The sequence below is a fragment of the Lygodium microphyllum genome, chromosome 29 (assembly GCF_053477565.2).
Source record: "Lygodium microphyllum isolate KBCC chromosome 29, Lygodium_microphyllum_v1.1.10, whole genome shotgun sequence".
In the NCBI taxonomy this organism is placed as follows: domain Eukaryota; kingdom Viridiplantae; phylum Streptophyta; class Polypodiopsida; order Schizaeales; family Lygodiaceae; genus Lygodium; species Lygodium microphyllum.
Genome location: NC_141163.1, coordinates 9,175,510 through 9,194,845, shown reverse-complemented (window position 1 = coordinate 9,194,845; position 19,336 = coordinate 9,175,510). Strand labels below are relative to the sequence as shown.

The window sequence follows — 19,336 nt, the reverse complement described above, 5'->3', positions numbered from 1 at the left end:
AATACAATCATTCAAAAGTATTACCCCAATTTGAATCATTTTTCTCCTCCAAAAGGTTTATGTAAGGTTCACTTAAATTTGGCCTCCAAGGTACATAAAGAACTATCAACAAGTGGCAGCACAATTGATTGGGCTGTATTTGAGTTATGTGTAGGTTCAATGGTTCAAAACCCACAATTGGATGGCTTGAAGGTTTTTGACTCTCAAAGTTTCTCTACCTTCAAGACGGCCATAAAGGCACAATAACCACATTGTACATGAAGAACTCTATCAATAGTGCCTTACACATAAATTTAGTCTCAAGCATGACTTATGGAGTACAATGTAGCCTTAATCTTATAGTCTAGTACTTAGTCTCTTTTTCCATGCATACTTACTACAAGTTCGCACAAGGCACCTATACCTTCAATAAACTTTGTCACTATTTCAACCAATTGATTACGATAAAAAAATCTAGCAAAATAGAAGTTACAATACCATGACCTTCACAATTCTAGACTTAGGTTTACATGACTTTGGGAATAAATCTTCATAAATCTAAAACTTCACTATCGTAGATAAAATTTTACATCCAAAGTAGTCTTACCTTAGTTTCTAAATCCTAGTCCCCACATTCCCTATAGGAGTGACTTTGGAAATTAAATAACAATCTTTCATGTGGATATCTGTGCTATTATTAGTCATTTCATTAGTTCTCTAAATGGAATGAGCTTCTCTTGCTCAAAGAACACCAAGAAAGAGTTGTTATTCTTTTGCTACCTTTGTGTCACTAAAAGATATAGACTTGAATGGTCAATGAATTAGATTTTAAATATTTTGATTGTACATACTCCATTAAATAATGTAAGATATTATGAAATTCAAATGAAGAATAGGAAAAATAACTTTACCCCTTTGCATGCAAGTCACCATATTTAAGGTGGTCTCCAAGATTCTTTATAGATGTTAATCATGGGACAACTTGGCCATTTAATGTTTAGAGGGATTCAAAACTACTAGTAGTCTCATATATGCTAACTATGGTATAATTGGCCAAAGGGTGCTTGAGATTTAGTTTGAACTAGGCTTATAAAATTGTATAGACATTGATCCAAAAGATGCCTTGATATATTACCTTCTTCTTATTACATTTTTAATATATGGCAATAAGAGTGCCATATACAATCTTTTTGGTCGATGCACATTCATCCGATGTGATGTATGTATTTTCTCCTTTGATAATACATATCTTAAGTGCATTTTTTTACAAAAGTGCCATATGCAACCACACATGATTTATCCAATGCTTGTGTATAGTCTTCCTCCATCATGACATTTATACGACCATGGTAGAAAGAGGGTTATACAAAGCCACACAAGCTATACAAAATGCCTTCTAACATTTCCACATTAGAATCTCTTAGCTTTAAAAAAGGCTTTTTATGAAATTTCTCCCATTTTAAAAGGGTGAATTCAAGGTGACTAGGTAGTTCATGGTCAATCTCCTCACTTTGTAGACCTAACGTACTACCTGAGGCCCAATCAATGAACCCCTAGAAGCATTTAGGTTATTCACTTTTTTTTTTGTTTGCATCAACAATCATAACAATCCCTTTTGAATTTTGCAAACTTGATGTTTTGACACAAAACTTTCATTTCCTATGAGTACAATGATTAGGTTTCTTAGTAGAATTGTGTTTGGCTTTGAAACATTAAACATTTATTTCAAAGCATTCAAACTCTCTGGTTGTGAAAATTTTGAACCATTTACTTACATGATAAAAAAAGGATGATATTCATCCATATTCATTAAACAATGCTTAGGGTGCCACTTTCTCAATAAAGTCAAATAGATAATCATCATGTGAAACATTTATAACTAGTTGGTTTTGTGTTGAAAGCCCAACTTCAAAGTGAAGCTTTTGTTGATTATCTGAAATTAAATATTTTAGTCTCTTTTGAGTTTTTGTAAGTATTAACAAGGAAATTTTGGCATATTATTGGTTGAAAACTCAAACTTATTGAATTTGGAAATACTAAGGAGAATATACATTTGTTTCCTTGAAATCAAGTAATGTATGATGCCAAATTTGGACCATGGAGTCCCCTTGAACATTACTTAACAACAAGTATACTTAGATACTAAGGTTGCTACAAATTTCTTAGCACAAGAGGGCTTGAAGCCAAGCATACCTTAATGAGATTGCACTTGTTTTCATTATTTAGATGTATGTATAAATGTTTAAATTAAGCCATAGCTTGGCAAGCTCCTAACACACACTTGAAAAACACCTCATGACACATTGCCTACATCAAGAGTTCAACCATTAACTTTTTTAACAGGGACGATGCATTTGCCTATGTGGTTTTCACCAGCATTCTACTACCTTATGAGAGTTTGCAACTTAACTAGAAAGGATCAATTGTGTAAGACTACACCTCACTTTATGTAAAGGTCCAACTTGCAAAGGCTAAAGTGTTTATGTTGCTAGTGGAGGCCTAGGTTCTACCCATTTTTCCCTTTGAGAAGGGGGGGTTTCTTGGGCATCAATTGTGTATGACTACACCCCCACTAATGATAAAGTCATTACTTGGAAACATGTTTGTGTTTCTCTTGCTATTAAAGGACTAGGATCTAGACAACCCATCTCCCCCTTAAAGCAATGGGTGTCACTCTAGTGCATGCTTAATAGGCTTGATACCCCAACTCAAGAAGGAAGCCATTTTACCTATGACCTCAACAAGCATGTGAAATACCCTTCTCTTTGTCAAATCAATGATAGAGATCTAACCAATAAGAACTTTGTTGTTAGTTTAATATAATCTTTATGAATCTAATACAATAAGACCCTTGCCTTCATTGAATGGGTGATAGAACTCTAGTCCATAAGATTGTTAATATTGTTTATATATCATTATTTCTCAAGCTAGTCTCATAGGTTGTCGTGCCATTTTGGAGAAGAATACTAAAAGAGCACATAGCAAAATGATCAAGTAATGAATCAAAATTCCCATGCTTAGACTATTATCTTAAAATGGATGCCATCTCTCCAAATAGGATATGTGTCTACTAACAATCTTTTCACTACTTTCCTCCCTGCTTTAAGAAATGCAGAAGGCACTGTCTTGATAAAAAGAGTGACGTAAAGCAATAAAACTCATGCATATAGTTGAAAGAATAGTGACAGAAAAGTGACAATATGTAATGGCCTACCATAGTAAACCCTTCAAAAGTATTCTCATATATTAAGTCATTTTCAAATTTTCATTTCATGGAATTCACACATTATAGCACTTTATATGACTTGAATCTTGACTATGACACCATGACATGGGTTGTAAGAATCTCATTGAACTTCCCGAGCTGTGAAGAGTATGTAAATAATTTCGTGCATAAAAAAGCTAAGTACTTTTAGGCTCTAATCTATGCTATGATTGACATGCTTTGAAAATATAATGACATCATATTCAGTTGGTTAGACAATAGTAAGATTATGCTTGTCAGTCCCATGAAAGTGGCAATCCAATGTTGGAATCTTCGTGTAAAGGCAACAAATATTTCAAGTTGTTTCCCTCCTAGAAAAGAGTATATGTGAAGTTCCAAGAAGGTTAGACTACTCTACTTGAATAGATAGCACATAAATCATGAAGTATACAACCAATAATGACTTTTTGATTTAAAAGCATCCTCTAAATTAGAGTGCTAATGACACATATGATTTGCAAACTACAAATAAGGATTTTGGCAATATAATCATTTGAATATACCTTGACCATGGGGTTTTTGACTCATGTGATAAAAGCCTAAATCAAAGAGTTGTGTTTTAAATGGCATTTTTAAGCATTTTCCAAAGCCTTTGATGGATGGTGTACTCCAAGGGTGGGGATTGTGTGATTTTAGGATTACTTATCAACCAAGAGTTTTGCATATATATATATATATATATATATATGCATTTAAGTTTATGTGAATTTTATGCTTGTTGTCACTAGTGCTTAATCAAGTCATTGCCACCCTTTCAGAGGAATGAAGGTTGGTTTGATTTTCCTTTAACACTCATTCCATCTCGAGGTCCTTAGCTTATCGTTGTGGCTTAACTGACTTGCACAAAACATGCACATCACATTTGCACATTTGCTTAACAACTAAATCAAATGCTAAGCAAAACATTAAAATTCACATCCATGTGATAGTATGTGTTGCAAAAGTAAAGTAAGTGGATAAGTATGTAGCGGAAGATAGAGGAAAAAAGCTAAAGTATGGCATAGCCTATGATATGTCAGAGGATATTGTCAATTCATGTATTTAGGGTTCATTATTAATGTATAAACTTTTGTTTAGTTTGGTCCATGTTTCGAATGCATCAATGTCTCAAACACATGTTTGTTTAAATCAAATTCATTGAAATGAGTTGAACTAAGCATGGTAAATCTAAATAATAGGGCGTATTCAATGCTTTCTCATTATGTTGTGAAGAATTTTATCAAAGCATTGTTGTTTTATAAGTTTAATTTGTGTTGAATATTGATGCTAGCTACTTTTTAGAACTCACTATAGGACATGCTTCCAACATCAAAGGTATTCAATGCTTTTCTCATTATGTTGTGAAGAATTTTATCAAAAGCATTGTTGTTTTATAGGTTTAATTTGTGTCGAATATTGATGCTAGCTACTCTTTAGAACTCACAATAGGACATGCTTCCAACATCAAAGGTAGACCCACCCACATGAAAGGGAGTTCCTATGTTACTAATCATAATCATCAACATTGGGGATGGTCTTCTTTGTGCATAAACCATAATCGCTCCAACACACAAAGTGTATTTTGGTGCTACATTCCAATGTCATTTAATTTTTTTTGTAGCACTAGCATTTCCCTCAATATATATGTTTGTATGTTCATCAAATACTTGTATGTACATGCATAGTATACATCGATATTCATACAAACTAACATTAAAAATATGCTAATGGTCATATCAACACATGTATTAATGAACATTCTAATGGTCATAAGAAGTACCCAAAGCCAAAAGTTACATTGCTTTGCTTGTTGTCATAGCACCATCACTAGAGTTACGCACATGAACCCTTCTCAATTTCTTACTTCTTGCTTGTTTATGGGACCATCATGCAATTTTCAAATTGTTTGATTATTAAGATATATATATATATATATATTTATATTTATATTAGTGTGATATACTATTGAATCTTAAGTGTGATATATTAGTGTAAATTAGTTCTTCAAACATGTACTTAGAAAGCATACTAATGGGAAATATTGATTATTGCATACATGTAGACCTCAAAATGTTAATTCACAACAACAATAAACCAAGTAAGTCTCTCTCTCTTTTATTTTATGTTTGAATGATTGCAATAAGTAAATTAGTTCGTGCTAATCAATTACTCTAGTAAAAAACTAAAATTGCTCATATTAATAGAGGATTCTATATGTTAAACAATGTTTTTTTAATGAATATAATATTCAGTATTTCATATACTTAATGATTCATGCATTAATGATCGAACAATATATGTTTAGAATAGAAGGTTAATAGTAGTATAATGTTACCGATAGCAAGGTATTAGCAACAGTAATGGTAGGTTACTAATATTACTAGCTTAGTATGTTAGTTACACTAGAAGCCACTTAGCTTTAGGGTTAATGCAAAATTAGAACATTACAAAGGCATGATTAATCTTCCAATATTTCTTCAAGATTGAGCGAGAAGACATTATTAAATAGAAAGTAATAATGCAAAGCAAACTCTTCCTACAAAATGAACCACAAAATTTTTGGACATTTCACCTATAATGAGAAGAATCTTTCATCCATAGTCTATAATCCCAAAGTTCATTTAATCTATTAGTTTAAGAGTGTTTCAAAAGGATTATGGACATATAGTGTGAAATTTTAAATGCTATTGAGTAGCATGACTTTGATGAGGAAGATGATTGAATATATTTGATTTCCTTCAGCTAATTTGTTGTTGCCTTGCATATCCATCTCTTAGTGTTTATTTTTTATTAATTGTACAAAGACCACTATCAATTGTGTTAAAGGATATTTTGTTTTTTCTTTTTGAAGAAGAGAAACTTATTACTTAACATATTTAAAAATCTCCCGAATCTAAAACACAAAATAGGCATTGTCTAAGACTTCAATGATATAATAAATGTATAAAAAGAAAAGCCTGATACAAGGTTTAGTGACTAGCCAATCAAGCAATCTATTCTATCAAACCATGTGTGACTCTAAGTGGAAGATAACGTTGAAATCCCAAATACAAAGAAAGGCACCTCTCCTCGAGCACTTGGATTCACCTTGTAATCTCTCCTATCTCTAACAATCAAGTGCTGATTACACACAAAAAAATATTTATTCCCTCAAAAGCCTTCATATCTACATATCAAGCCTCAGCTTCTGACCCAATTAACTAGCCCAAGTCATGATGGAATGGTGCTTCTTAGTTGTTATCTCTCTATCTCTTGCACTTCATCCATAGAGAGGGTGATATGATACATAGTGAAATGGCTCTTCTATGTCATCTCTCATGCATCGTTCAATAAGAGGGTGAGGTGTGCCACCTCCCTAATCCTGAAGGAAACAAGCCTTTGTCGTGCTTTGGTCTATTGTGTATTGGAAGAATTCACTATAGATAACAACACATCATCCTACAAGCAAATCACTATCTTGAAAGTCTCGAGTATGTGAAATGGATAGGTGAGGTAGCTTCTATGCATAGAGGGGATCAATAATACCTAAGGACGAAAATGGATTAAAAACTAGGAACAAATGGCACCAACCAGTGGATATTAGAATGTACCCTTCAAAACCACACCAATAGAGGCCTTGTCCCTCCGAATGACATCGTCAGAAGTACAAGCAATCTCAAAGATAGTGTTTGAAGTATTGATTGAGGCCTACGAAGAGGATCAAGATGGCCATGCCATCTTCAAGCAAAAAGTAGTCCTTGCCCTTGATTTACTCATAAGAGAAAACCAACAAAGTCTAAATGATTAGGGACTAGTAAGAAGTGCTCTCGGAATGCAGAATTGGACCCTTAAGTACCCCTTCCCAAGCGGTAACATTGTTGTACACTTGGATGGGATGCCTTGAAGGGCTAATGGAATGGAATACTTCAAAGTGTAAAATGGTGGACATTCTCCTAACAATCCACAAGCCAGAGATGTCACCTTGGAGGCTACTATTATCCTTAATGGCAAGCTCCATGTCAATAACAAAATGGGGATGAGTTGAAAAGGCTCATTGAGGTGGTCGGGGTGCATTTGAGTCCTTTAGAGATGGATTTGACTGGCAACTGTTATCTTAGAAATCACATTTCCTTCATCATTTTGATTAGATATTTGTCTATTAGGAGAATTACTTTCTGAAGCTTGCCCTAGAGTAGGGAGGATTAAAGAAGATAAGCATGTGGCTTGAAAAGGAGAATAGGAGAAGGGGTGAGAGTAGAGGGAGTAGCTCACATGGAAGAAGGGGTGACAAAAAGGGGGGTAGAGGAAAAGGTGATGAGAGGTTGAATATAGTTGAGGTTGAAGGTGGAGGAGGGAAATAGAATTAGCTATAGGCCAAAATCAAGTGGAGAAGATGATGGGACGAGGGGTGGGCACACAGGGGTTGGATAAAGGCAACATGTAATGTAGAGGGTTAAGAATAGGCTATTGCACAATTGAGGCATGTAGCCTAAAGGAAAGGTAATGAATTCAACTTACCTTGTGTTAGGGAGGAAGGTGGGCTCAACTCTGGCATGTCACCCAAGTTAGTAACCAATAAACTTTTGATTTCTTTGTACTAGCTCTAAGGTGGACTCAACTTGGCATGTCATTGACCAAGAAACATTGGATCTCTTTCTATGGAAATGGTTTAAGTATACATGTGTAAATGGACATGTGCACTCAACGTGATAGTTGGGTCACATTAGCGCGAGTATTTGGCCTTCATAATTTAGGGCATGGGAAAGATGCACACACAGAAGGTGGAAAAGATGCAAACCAAGACATGCTTGATTGTTGACATTTTCCATGTAGAAGGTAGTATATATTTAAAGTGAGCATTGATAGATTCATAACTAACAATTCTAAAGATAAATCAAGGTCAAATTCTATGTAACAATGTGTCAATTGCACATTGCTTGAAGTCTTGATGGCACCTTACATTTCATTTTGTTTGTTTGTTGATGCTTCATGAGTAGCCACCATTGTGCAAGTAAACATTGATATTTTTGCACAAAAATGTCAAACTAGTGACCTTCAAGGGAGCCTGCATTTTTGAATAGTTCCATGACAATGAGGAGATCTTATTATAGTTTTAAAAAAGATATATATTTTGCAAATGGGGAGAGGAGAAACCACTTTTTTGTTGAAAAGGTGCTCTCTACATGTCCCAAACTAAGGTGTACTAAGCTTATGTGTGAGTACACCCTAAAATGCCTACAAGGTGCTCATAACTCACCCAAAGCAGGGTGCACTAAGTAGTCAATAGAGTTGTTCTTGTAAGTTGTGAGGGTTTCATACGCCAAACCGGCTTTTGGGGGGTTTCTAGTTTTGTGTTTGACAATATGCTCACATGGCTTAAATAAAAAATTAAACTAACACATTTTCCTTAGAAAACCAATGGGTCCTTAGTAATTTAGAGAAGAAGGACCTTTTCTTTTGCCTTTTTCCATAGAAACTTGTGGTTTTCCATTGAGAAACTAAATTTAGGGGTTTTCTCCCAAAACTAGCGGTTTTTTGAGAAAAGTGGAAACATTTAAATTTTCAAGAGAAAGGCTTGAAATTTGAATGATACCTTAGAGGGTGTATCTAAGGTTTGAACTCACGCATCTATGTGCACACCCACATACTCTAACAACCTGACCTACAACCATGTTGGCGAAATTGGAAACTTGTAAGGCACATCAGGTGCATGCACACATTACATCAGAGTAGTTCGCACTAGAGTTTTTCAAGGGGGGTTTCAATGGTTTTCTGAGAAAATGTAAAATTGTTCCCCAGCATGTGTGGGTGTGCCCACACATGCGTGACATGGGGCAAAAGACTCATGAGTCATGACCCATGCAAAATGGGGTCGATGTGGGAGCTCCATGTGTGTCGGGTCAACTGGACCATAAGAGTTTACCCGTGTTATACTACTATAGCAGAGTCGAGAGAGAGAGAGAGAGAGAGAGAGAGAGAGAGAGAGGGGGGGGGAGGGGTATTACTAAGATTCGCGGAAGGGCAAGTTGTCTCTCTTCACGGTGTGGGATGGCGGGGTGGTGAGAGTAGTGAGCGAGAGAGGGCAAAAAAGACGAAGACGACGGAGAAGGACGAAGAGACGAGGGTCGGGGTCAAAAGCTGAGCTATAGAGAGAGAGAGAGAGAGAGAGAGGGGGACGAGCCGCACCAAACGCAAAGGTTGGTAGACGCATCGTAAGAAGGCATTCGCCGTTATCATGATTCAGCGTATGATCGTTTGACAGAGAGAGGTGGGTGGTTGCAGAGTCTTCTGTGTGCCAGGATATGGTGGCGAGCTAGTAGAATACGTCTTCTTCTTCTTCTATCTCAGTATTTTTCATTTTGCTTCGAGTTGCGTTTTTCTTTTTTTTGGGTGCGGGCGACAGGCCAATTTTTAGGTTGACGAGCAACAAGCAGCTGCAGAAGAAGAAGAAGAAGAAGAAGAAGAAGAAGAGAAGAGGTAAGGTGGCAGGCATACACACACTCACAGAGGCTCTCTCGATCTCCCTCTTTCTCTTTATCTGGTCGTCTTCCTTCACTCACGATCTGTAAAGCACCTCTGCTCTCTCGCTCAGATATTGGGTCACTCTCCCTTGCCGGCCCATGGGCCCTGAAACTTCTAGACATCTTACTCTGTTACAAGGACGCCTGTTTCTGTCACCCTAGCGCTTAGAAAGCCTTTGTCTCGTTACGTTCAATCTTCCGAATCGTTTGTGGAATTAGGCCACCTCACTTGTCACCAAGCTGATAAAGTATGTTATGTACTCTCGAAGACACGGGACAACTCTTTTTGGTCGCCTCGTGGTCTCTGGCAATCTTCTGTTTCACCCCATATACGTAGATTGACATGGGAATTCGGTGTGTGAATTGGGTGTGTTGCCCTTGCCCTTCTGTTTCTCGTTTTCAATGTTTACTTTGATCTGCATACGTTTAAGTGCGTGTTGGTGTTGACTTTAGCAGCTGATTGCCCAATATTCTGCACAATCATTCTGTGAAAATTGAGGCCGTGCACTTTTAGAGATTGATTTTTAAATTATTGAAACATTTGGGTACATTGAGGCGCCTTTCTGAACCTGATGTCCCCAAATCTTGTTTTACAGTTTATACTGATTGGGGCCTTGTATTCAGAGATTAATTAGTCACAGGTAGTGAGTTCACAAAAGATTTGTTATTGTTTGTTCATGTAGGTGCATTGCAACATGTTTCCGATGCTGATGGGTCTGAAAACCTGTTGTGCAGTTTGTTATACAGGTGATTGAGGTCTTGCATTTTTACTTACAGAGAGAATGGTCAGCATTCGGAAACGGTGCCACCTTGGCATCTTTGGTATGTATACGACATCATAGAAAGTGAGAGCTTCAATTCGCAAATACTCAAGTTCAAGACAATTGGGATTTCCATGATGTTAACTATAATGTGAAGAGTCACATGGTTCAAAAGCTAGCCTACATGCTTCTGGAGAAAAGAGAATTGCTGATCAACTTGCTGTCCATGACTTCTAAGAGCATACAAGTCTTGCAGCTTATTAGCATTCATAACAATGGGTGTTGGCTGTTGATTACAGAAATTTGTCACTTTAATGCCCAATTAGTGCTTAGCTGCATTGTTAAAATGCATCTGTTATGGTCTTTGAAATGTTCTGTATGTAACGTGGTGTTATAGCAATGGAAGTTGGTTGCTGATTACAGAAATTTGTTACTTCAAATGCCCCATGAGTGCTTAGCTGCTTTGTTAAAATCCATCAGTTGGTATGGGCTTATTATTTTGTATTGACCATGGTGTTGTTAGCTTGCCTATTTTAGGATTTATCAGTTTGTCATCTCTTGGTTGTGAGCTCCTGTCAGAGTTTGATGGAGACATTGGAGCTTTGATAGTTTAGTGTGCATTTACATGCATTTCTTCTGTTTGCATACAGTTAGTGTGCTCTTCTTGGGCATTTTCGGTATTTCCCAGCCTATCTCCATCTGCATGCTGACATTATCTCAGCACTCTAGCATTTTTTGCCATGTGAGCAGCCTGTCTGCACAGCATTTACTGCTGCCAAATTGCAATTGGCTAGGCTGCAGTTGACCTAGTTTGGGAAGGTCGGTTAGTTTTGGCTGCCGCCAGCTGGGGGCTGGGAAGCTTCTTTGGGATGAGCTTGCCCTGCTTGTCTTGGAGCATGACAAGCATTTGAAAGAGGTACCCAATAAATTTACCTCCATGAAAGCTTTTACTGCAAGTACGGGAGGGGGGACTAAGAAGAAGGAGAAATCCAAGGCCAAGCCCAAGAAGGAGACAAGAGCATTCTTTAGCCTCTGACATAGATTCAGAGAACCCTCGATGCCCACACTATGGGAAGGGGATACATTTAGAGGAGAAATGTTGGAAGAAATACCCTCATCTTCATCTAGGGCAAAGGATGGAGTTAAATCATCCGAGGCTTCTTGTGCCTCTACTCCAATTGCTACCCATGAGTCAGTGTTTCTTCATATCCATGAGTTGGAGGAGCCCTCTTCAGTGGTTGCCTCTTCTTTAGAGAGAGCTTGGCTTGCTTCGAGTCATATGACTCCCTGAGGTGATATGCTATAGGATCTCCCTCCATCTGAGGGTTTAGTCAGTGTTGATGACATTTGCTCGATGCCTGTTAGTGGTGTTGGCACTTTGTTGTTATTGCTAGACTGTTCTCTTGGGCATTTTCTGTATTTCCCAGCCTATCTCCTTTTGCTCGCCGACATTTTCCCGACACCTTGGCATTTTCTCAACCACCAACATTTTTCCAACACCTTGGCATTTTTTACCTTGTCAGCAATCTATTAGCACAACATTTACCGCAATCAGCTAGGTTGCAATTGGCCTAGTTTGGGTAAGTTGGCCAGTTTTGGCTGCCATCAGCTATTTATAGCTAGCTAGGGGTTGGGTAGACTCGTCCTTTTCTACAAGTTGTGCACACTCCATATATAGTATACTCCTTCGTCTTTGGTGCTATTGCCATTATTCTTATCTTGATTTGGTACCCTCATTGATGCCTTGGGCTGTGTGCAGGGACTAATCAGTTCACTCTATTGTATTTAGCATCTCTCTTTAGTCAGTATAGATTTCTTTCTTTCTTCTCCTAGTGTCTCTCTCTTCCCTTCTCTCTGTGTTCGTGATTCTCTTCCGTTGTGCACTCTTATAGGTGTCTATAGTAAACAACGTACATGAGCCAACAATGATTGATACTATTGCAACAATGATTAAAACCATTGCATCCATAGGGAATGCTAGTTTGGGGGAAGGTTATTCTATTTGAACGAATATTTTAGCTAGCAACATAGCTTTCTAGGTAAAAGACAAGGAGAGTGATGGTGGTAGTGCCACTTACCGAGACATTGAAAATCCTATGTTTGGAAACCCTAGGATTTTCATTTACATGGATGTAAACTATTAAAGTAAACGAAGTGTTCAATTTGGTGATACCAAGCTCAAGATGCTTGCTTTAGGCCATAGAGAGCCTTCCATCCATAGTAAACCTAATTCTTTGATTCTAGGGTATGGAACTTTGGTAATTTCCCTAGTAATTTCCTCTTGAAGCTCACTATTGAGGAAGGCTAAACTTAATGTTCATTTGGTAAATAGGCCTCTTGTGATGGGCAGCGAATGCCAAGACCATCTTGATGGTTGTAATCCAAGCTGTTGGGGCAAAGTCTCCACATAGTCCAAGTTGATGTAGGCAACTTTTTTGTGATGCTGCCTATAGACAAGCGACACCTTTTTGTAAAGAAAGCATTAAGTTTTTATGCTTTTTTTAGTTGTCCTTCACCCCCGCCCTCGTCCCCGGCCCAGCCCCTCCAACCCACCCACACCCCCCCTTGGGGCCCAATTTGCCACACCGTGCAGGGAAATCATACTCCAAATTTCATAGGTTTTTCATACGTTTGCGTTAGCAATCATATGCATTTGATAATACTATGCTAGGAAGAGTGTCTTAGAGTGTTGTCGTTTGAGTATGGATCCCAAGTGCAACAAAACGACAAGAATGATATAGATGAAGTAGATTGGAGTTGAGGGTGATGAAAACACGGTAGCCAAGGGCTGATTGTCATGAGGATATGTATCGGTGATAAGTAAAGAGTCTTTTGACTCGTAGAGATGTAAATTCCGCGCCTTAGGGAAGATTGGATTCATTTTTAATCAGATGGTTAAGTAAATGTTGCACATGTGAGGTATAATTGGGATTAGAGTAAATTTAAGAGCCCGGGACTCCAGGAAATCGTGGGATGTCAAAGGCAAGAGTTGCTATAAGTTATGCTGCATAGGTACTTGGTGGTATCAAGTGCCGGTTGTTGGCCCAGGTCATTCATTTGGCCAATAGTGTTAGTTGGTAACACTAGAGAAGTGGCGTTTAATGGTACCTAGTGCCAATGAATGGAAGAGATTGAAAAAGTTGCCTAACCAATTTAATTATTGGCGAGTCTAATAAAGTCGCCAATGAATGGAAGAGGCTGAAAAAGGTGCCTAGCCAATTTAATTATTAGCCAGTCTAATAAAGTATTGCCTATATTGGCGTTAGGTACCATTAAACGCCACTTCTCTAGTGTTACCAGCCAACAACTGGCACTAGATACCACCAAGTACCTTTGTAGCATAACTTATAGCAACTCTTGCCTTTGACATCCCGTGATTTCCTCGGGTCCTGGGCCGTAAATTTACTCTAATCCTAGTTACACCTCACGTGTGCAACATTTACTTAACCATGTGATTAAACATTAATCCACATGTTAAAGTGAGGTTCCAAAAATACATGTCCTCATGACACTGATAGGTGAAGAAGAATGCTGAATTTGATATTGTGGAGCAGCTGGCAGAAAAAACACAAATCTTTGGAGGATGTCCAATGGCAGTCACTATTGTAGCTGATGCAGACAATGCTGGAAAACAGCCTGGAACTGAAGTGCAGAATTCCAAAGGCTGAAGAAGCTGGTGATAGTAGCAAGAGCAGATGCAGTGCGCTTATTAGTACATCTCATGGGAAAGTCTACGCATGCATAGTGGGCTGTGTACCAATCGTGATGTGGTATGCATTTTTTACAGGAGTTTTTGAGGTCAACCTACATTTATGAGGCACACTATTGTTGGCGGACTTATTTGTCGGGTGCCAAATTTTTGGCAGACCTGTTCGTGATTAGAGCCTATTTATAGACTGTCGCTCCCTCCTTAGTATCACTCGGAGCATTCACTCATGCTCACATCCCAAGTGGAGAGAGAGAGTTGGTGCCCATTGCCGGTGATTCTTGATTGAGCCTTGTACCATCTTGCGCGTTGGTATATGGAATCCATTTCTTGAGTGTATCTCTTCAGGGTTCTTTTGTTCTTTGCAGTTTTCTTCTTCCTTTGTAGTGTTTCTCTTTCATTTTGTTTTTACCAAGTCCATTACAATAGATTCTCATGCTTCCATTGCTGCACCCTATTCTGAAATAGTATCAAACATTTGTGTTAAGGATCTTGGTGCTGTTTTCTGCTCTTGCAGGTCTGCAATCATCCCTTTCCGCTGCTGATCTATTCTTTCCCCATCTGCTGCAACCTATCTTCAGCCTGGGCAACCACCTGCTTGCTGTTTGTTTTTGGCCTGTTTTCTGTCCTTGAACTATGTGTTTTTACGTACAGCAGTCTGTGTTTACTGGTTCTGCTCTGTTCCGGGGCTGAGATGACTTAACTGCTATACAACAGCATTTAATGCCTGATCAGTTCGTGTTTTCATGATCAGCATCTTTGTATTTTGCTGGCTGCAAACTGTGTGACTATGCATTTGTTGGCTGCAACTAGTTTGATTTCTCTTGATTGATCCTTGTTCTCTCTTTGCTGCAGTCATTTTGTTGTGTTTGATCAGCTTTTTGTATTTATTGCTCAGCTTTAGAGTGTTCTTGTGGATCTGGTTGTCATGTTCCATACATCACACTTCATCACACTTTGTTTACTATTGGTCCATTCTCTATGTGCTTTCTTTACTGCTTGAACCTTTGAACTTGTGTTTTTGTATTTATTGCTCAGCTTTAGAGTGTTCTTGTGGATCTGGTTGTCATGTTCCATACATCACACTTCATCACACTTTGTTTACTATTGGTCCATTCTCTATGTGCTTTCTTTACTGCTTGAACCTTTGAACTTGTGTTTTGGGTCTAAAGTCTTCGCATGCACATATCCCTCAACATTCCTTACCTTATTTCATCTCTTCTATATCTCACTCATAATAGCTCCTTTGGGTTCTATTTTGAGAAGCATGCAAACAATGACTACTCATCTTGGAGTGTGTTGTTTAAGATTAGGGACATATTTGGAAGAATTGTAGAACATTAATGGCACTGCGGAAGGCAAAAGGAGCAAGCAAAGAAGAAGGGTAACAACTCCATCGACAAGTCATCATCCGGTTCTGGCTCTAGCCACGCAGTCCTCTATGATGGTTGCATGGGTCTTCTTTCTAGCTTGCTAGTACGTGTGGTGTGGTTATCCCTCATGACTTCAATCATCATCCGGTTTTGGCTCTAGCCACGCAGTCCTCTATGATGGTTGCATGGGTCTTCTTTCTAGCTTGCTAGTACGTGTGGTGTGGTTATCCCTCATGACTTCAATCATCATCCGGTTTTGGCTCTAGCCACGCAGTCCTCTATGATGGTTGCATGGGTCTTCATTCTAGCTTGCTAGTACGTGTGGTGTGGTTATCCCTCACGACTTTTTAGTGCTAGAGGGGGAGTGTGAGAGGATGGTGGAGGTGAAGCATTGAAGCCTCATCCATACATTCATATGCAAGTGCAAAGGACCCAAAGAAGGGCTTCCCGCATGCATTGATGAAGTTTGGCAATTTGAAATCCTAGAGTGGGGACACTTTGGTGGTTTGGCTGAAGGTGGGGAATCCATGATCACATATGCTACTGCAAAGGCATTGTTGATAGGTAGTGGCTACAATGATGGAAGCGTAGAAGGCTGTTGTAGTAGAGTGCATAACATGAGAGAAGAGAAAGTAGAAGAAAACAAAAGAATATTGCAAAGGGAGAATTCAAGGATATGCTTGGGAAATGGAATCCATATATCACACACGAGATAGTTGTGTACAATAGTGAGTCATTGGTTGTGTGGGCATTGGCACTAGCTTCCTCTCTCCAACAAAACCTACACTGGAAGTGTGCAAGTAAATGATGCACCGAGGAGGAGGGAACATGAATAAATAATTATTAAAAAATGCCCAAAATGCATCTGGTTGGCCAACATAATAATGTCACAAAAATGTAGTCGACCACCTAATAAATGCTAGCCTGCCTATTTTAGCATGTCAGTCTGTCATCTCCTGGTTGTGAGCTCTTGTCAGAGTCTCGTAGGAGACAGAGGAGCTCTGTTAGTTCATTCAACATTTGTGTGTGTTTGCATTTCCTTCTTGGGTGCCAAGCAGCCCATTTTAGGTCATTTTCTGCAGGTCAGCCAGATTTAGGGCTGTTGGCCAGTTTTTGGCTGGCCGCCAGTAGGTCGGCCAGATTGGGGGTGGGGGCTATGTATAGCAGCCTGCCCAGTCACTCACATGCACTCTCTTCTGCAGATTTCAGCACTCTATCTCCTATTCCTCTCCAACATTGGTGCTGCCATTCATTTCAGCCTAATCTGGTGCCCTCATTGATGCTCTGGGCTGCGTGCAGGGACTGATCAGTCCACATCATTGTATTCAGCATTCATTTCAGTAAGTGCAGTATTTCTTCTTTCATTTTCTGCTTTCTGTGTGTGTGTGTGCTCGTGCTTCTTCTTCCATTGCGCACTCTCACATGGTATCATCACCTACCAGAGAGCATGGAGGAGAGATTTCTTACAGAGGAGGACACCAGCCATCAACCACCAACCTTCCCTCATCAAACGCAGTTGAGGTGGCCATATCTAGACACTCCCCACCTTGCGTTTTGTTGAGGCGGCATCATTTGGAGGAGGCGACTATATCAGACATTGCGTTTGGCTGTAGGTGGCATCCTTAGGAGGAGACGACCTCATCTGGCTTTGTGTTTGGTTGTACACGGCATCTCCTGGGCCAAGGTGGTAGCATCTGTGGTGGTTGGCGATAGTTTTTGTGCAGTCGGCACATTTGCTTTTTGTCTTATGTTGCCAATTGCTTGGTGATTGTAGATTCGGAAGATGTCTTACTAGTTCTTAGGCTTTGATGACTCAGAGGAGGAGCTTCTTTCTCGACACTCCTCTGAGTGGGGACGTGAATATCGGGAGTTTCATGTGATCAACGATGGGAGGAGTCTCGTCGAACACGTCCTTTTTCTATCCATGTATCTCTAAGGGTTCCATCTATAGTGAAGCCTCCGTCGGAAAAGCCTCCATCGGATGTTCGTATGCCTTTTTCGATTTGCTCTATTCATATGTCTATACTCCCTTCTTTACGCAAGGAAAACAAATTGGATGGTTCCAACTATTCATTATGGTCTTGTAAGGTGGATTTTATTCTCAACACCTTCGACCTATGGAAGCTTGTTTCTTCACCGATTGCTCGTTCTAAGGACCCTAATGATGGGGTCTCCACGGATTTTGCAGCCTTATGGGATCGGCTCAACTCTCGAGCTCGATCCTTTCTTTTCACAAGTTTACAAGATTTTGTTATTGTATATGTTTGCAGGTTGCAAACATATACAAGTCTACAGGATTTTATTATTGTATATGTTTCACAAGTCTACAGGATTTTGTTCTTGTATATGTTTGCAGGTTGCAAACCGTAGTGGAAGTGTGGAAGAAGCTTGTATCTTTGTATTAGCATAAGACGTTTGCCCATAAGATTTCCCTTGAGAAGAAATTGCGGATGCTCAGTTTTGATGATTCTTCTTCCATGAAGGAGCACATCATGAAGATGGAGGATATAAGAGGTGAGCTTGCCTCTCTTGGATGGATGATCTCTTTTGAGGATATGGCGATGATTCTCCTAACTCAACTGCTATCTCCCTAGTTCGATTTTTCCTACACAACCCTCATCACCTCGAGGACCCGTGAGAAACTCTTATGGGAGGAGCTTTCACCACTTGTCTTGGAGCATGACGAGCAACTCAGAGAGGTGGGGGATAGTGGTTCTGGCTCCACCATGGATTTTACTATAGGTACAAGTGGCGGGAAGAAGCAGAAGGAGAAGACCAAGGACAAGAAGGAAGTGAACACGAAGGATTCGAAGGAGCAAAAGCCCAAGTGCCCACATTGTGGGAATGGCACTCATCCCAAGGACAAGTATTGGCAGAAGTATCCCCATTTGAAGCCTAAGGAGAGAGATTTGAAGGCGACCCTAGCCATGATAGAGTTCATCTTTGTGCATGTATTTGTCGAGAAGGATATAGCCCTTGGTTCTACCACTCAGGAGAAGCCTTGGCTTGTGGATAGTGGTGCTTCTTCTCACATGATCGTTAGGAAGGACTGGCTTTAGGACATCCGTTTTAGAGGGGGCACAGTCACCATTGGTGACAACTCTACTATTCTTGTTCGGGGCGTGGGGACCCTACCCTTATTCTTGGACAGGTAGTCTTCTTTCGCCAAAGTTCTTTATGTATTGGATTTGGGCTTTAACTCATTGTCTGCCCATGATCTTACACATAGCTAGGTATTCGAGTCATTTTTACCTAGGATGTAGTTACCGTGGAGGATGCTTCTATAGGTGCAGCTCTTTGGACAGGTACATAGGAGCGTGGGCTCTACAAGCTCACAGCCTTAGCTGCGTGGTCTTCCCACGAGCTTGGGTTGCTTTGGCACGCTCATTATGGGCATCTTCATCTTGATGCGATACGACAGGCTTCTTGGAAGAAGATGGTGGAGGGACTTCTTGATTTCCCTCCTCTTCACACTTTATGTCCTAGTTGCTTGAGGGGCAAGCAAGGAGGGCTTCTTCACTGTTGGAGTTGGTGAATTTGATCTTTGTGGAGTTATGGGCATGGCCTCCCTTTGGGAAGGCCAAGTATTTAATACTGATTGTGCTGATGACTTCAATTGTTATGTATGGCCTTACTTTTTGGAGTACAAGAGCGAGGCGTACTCCTGATTCTACGAGTGGAAGGTGTTTGCGGAGATGCAAACTACTTCCAAAGTTCGTGGTGTACGAGCAAATCATAGTTGCAAGTTTACTTCTCATCTCTTTTCTTAGTTT

The 19,336-nt window shown here is 39.5% G+C and overlaps 1 protein-coding gene across 1 annotated transcript in view; it reads left to right on the top strand.

The window, feature by feature from the left end:
- Positions 1 to 9,622: 9,622 nt before the first annotated feature.
- LOC148010358 (uncharacterized) overlaps positions 9,623 to 19,336 on the top strand; it is a gene marked incomplete at its 5' end in the record, with an annotated part of 56,308 nt that continues 46,594 nt past the window's right edge. Inside the window, 2 exons of the mRNA XM_087671061.1 lie at positions 9,623 to 9,679; positions 10,459 to 10,545. Of these exons, the coding sequence (XP_087527187.1) occupies positions 9,623 to 9,679; positions 10,459 to 10,545 (144 nt within the window). The remainder of the gene's footprint in view (positions 9,680 to 10,458; positions 10,546 to 19,336) is intronic.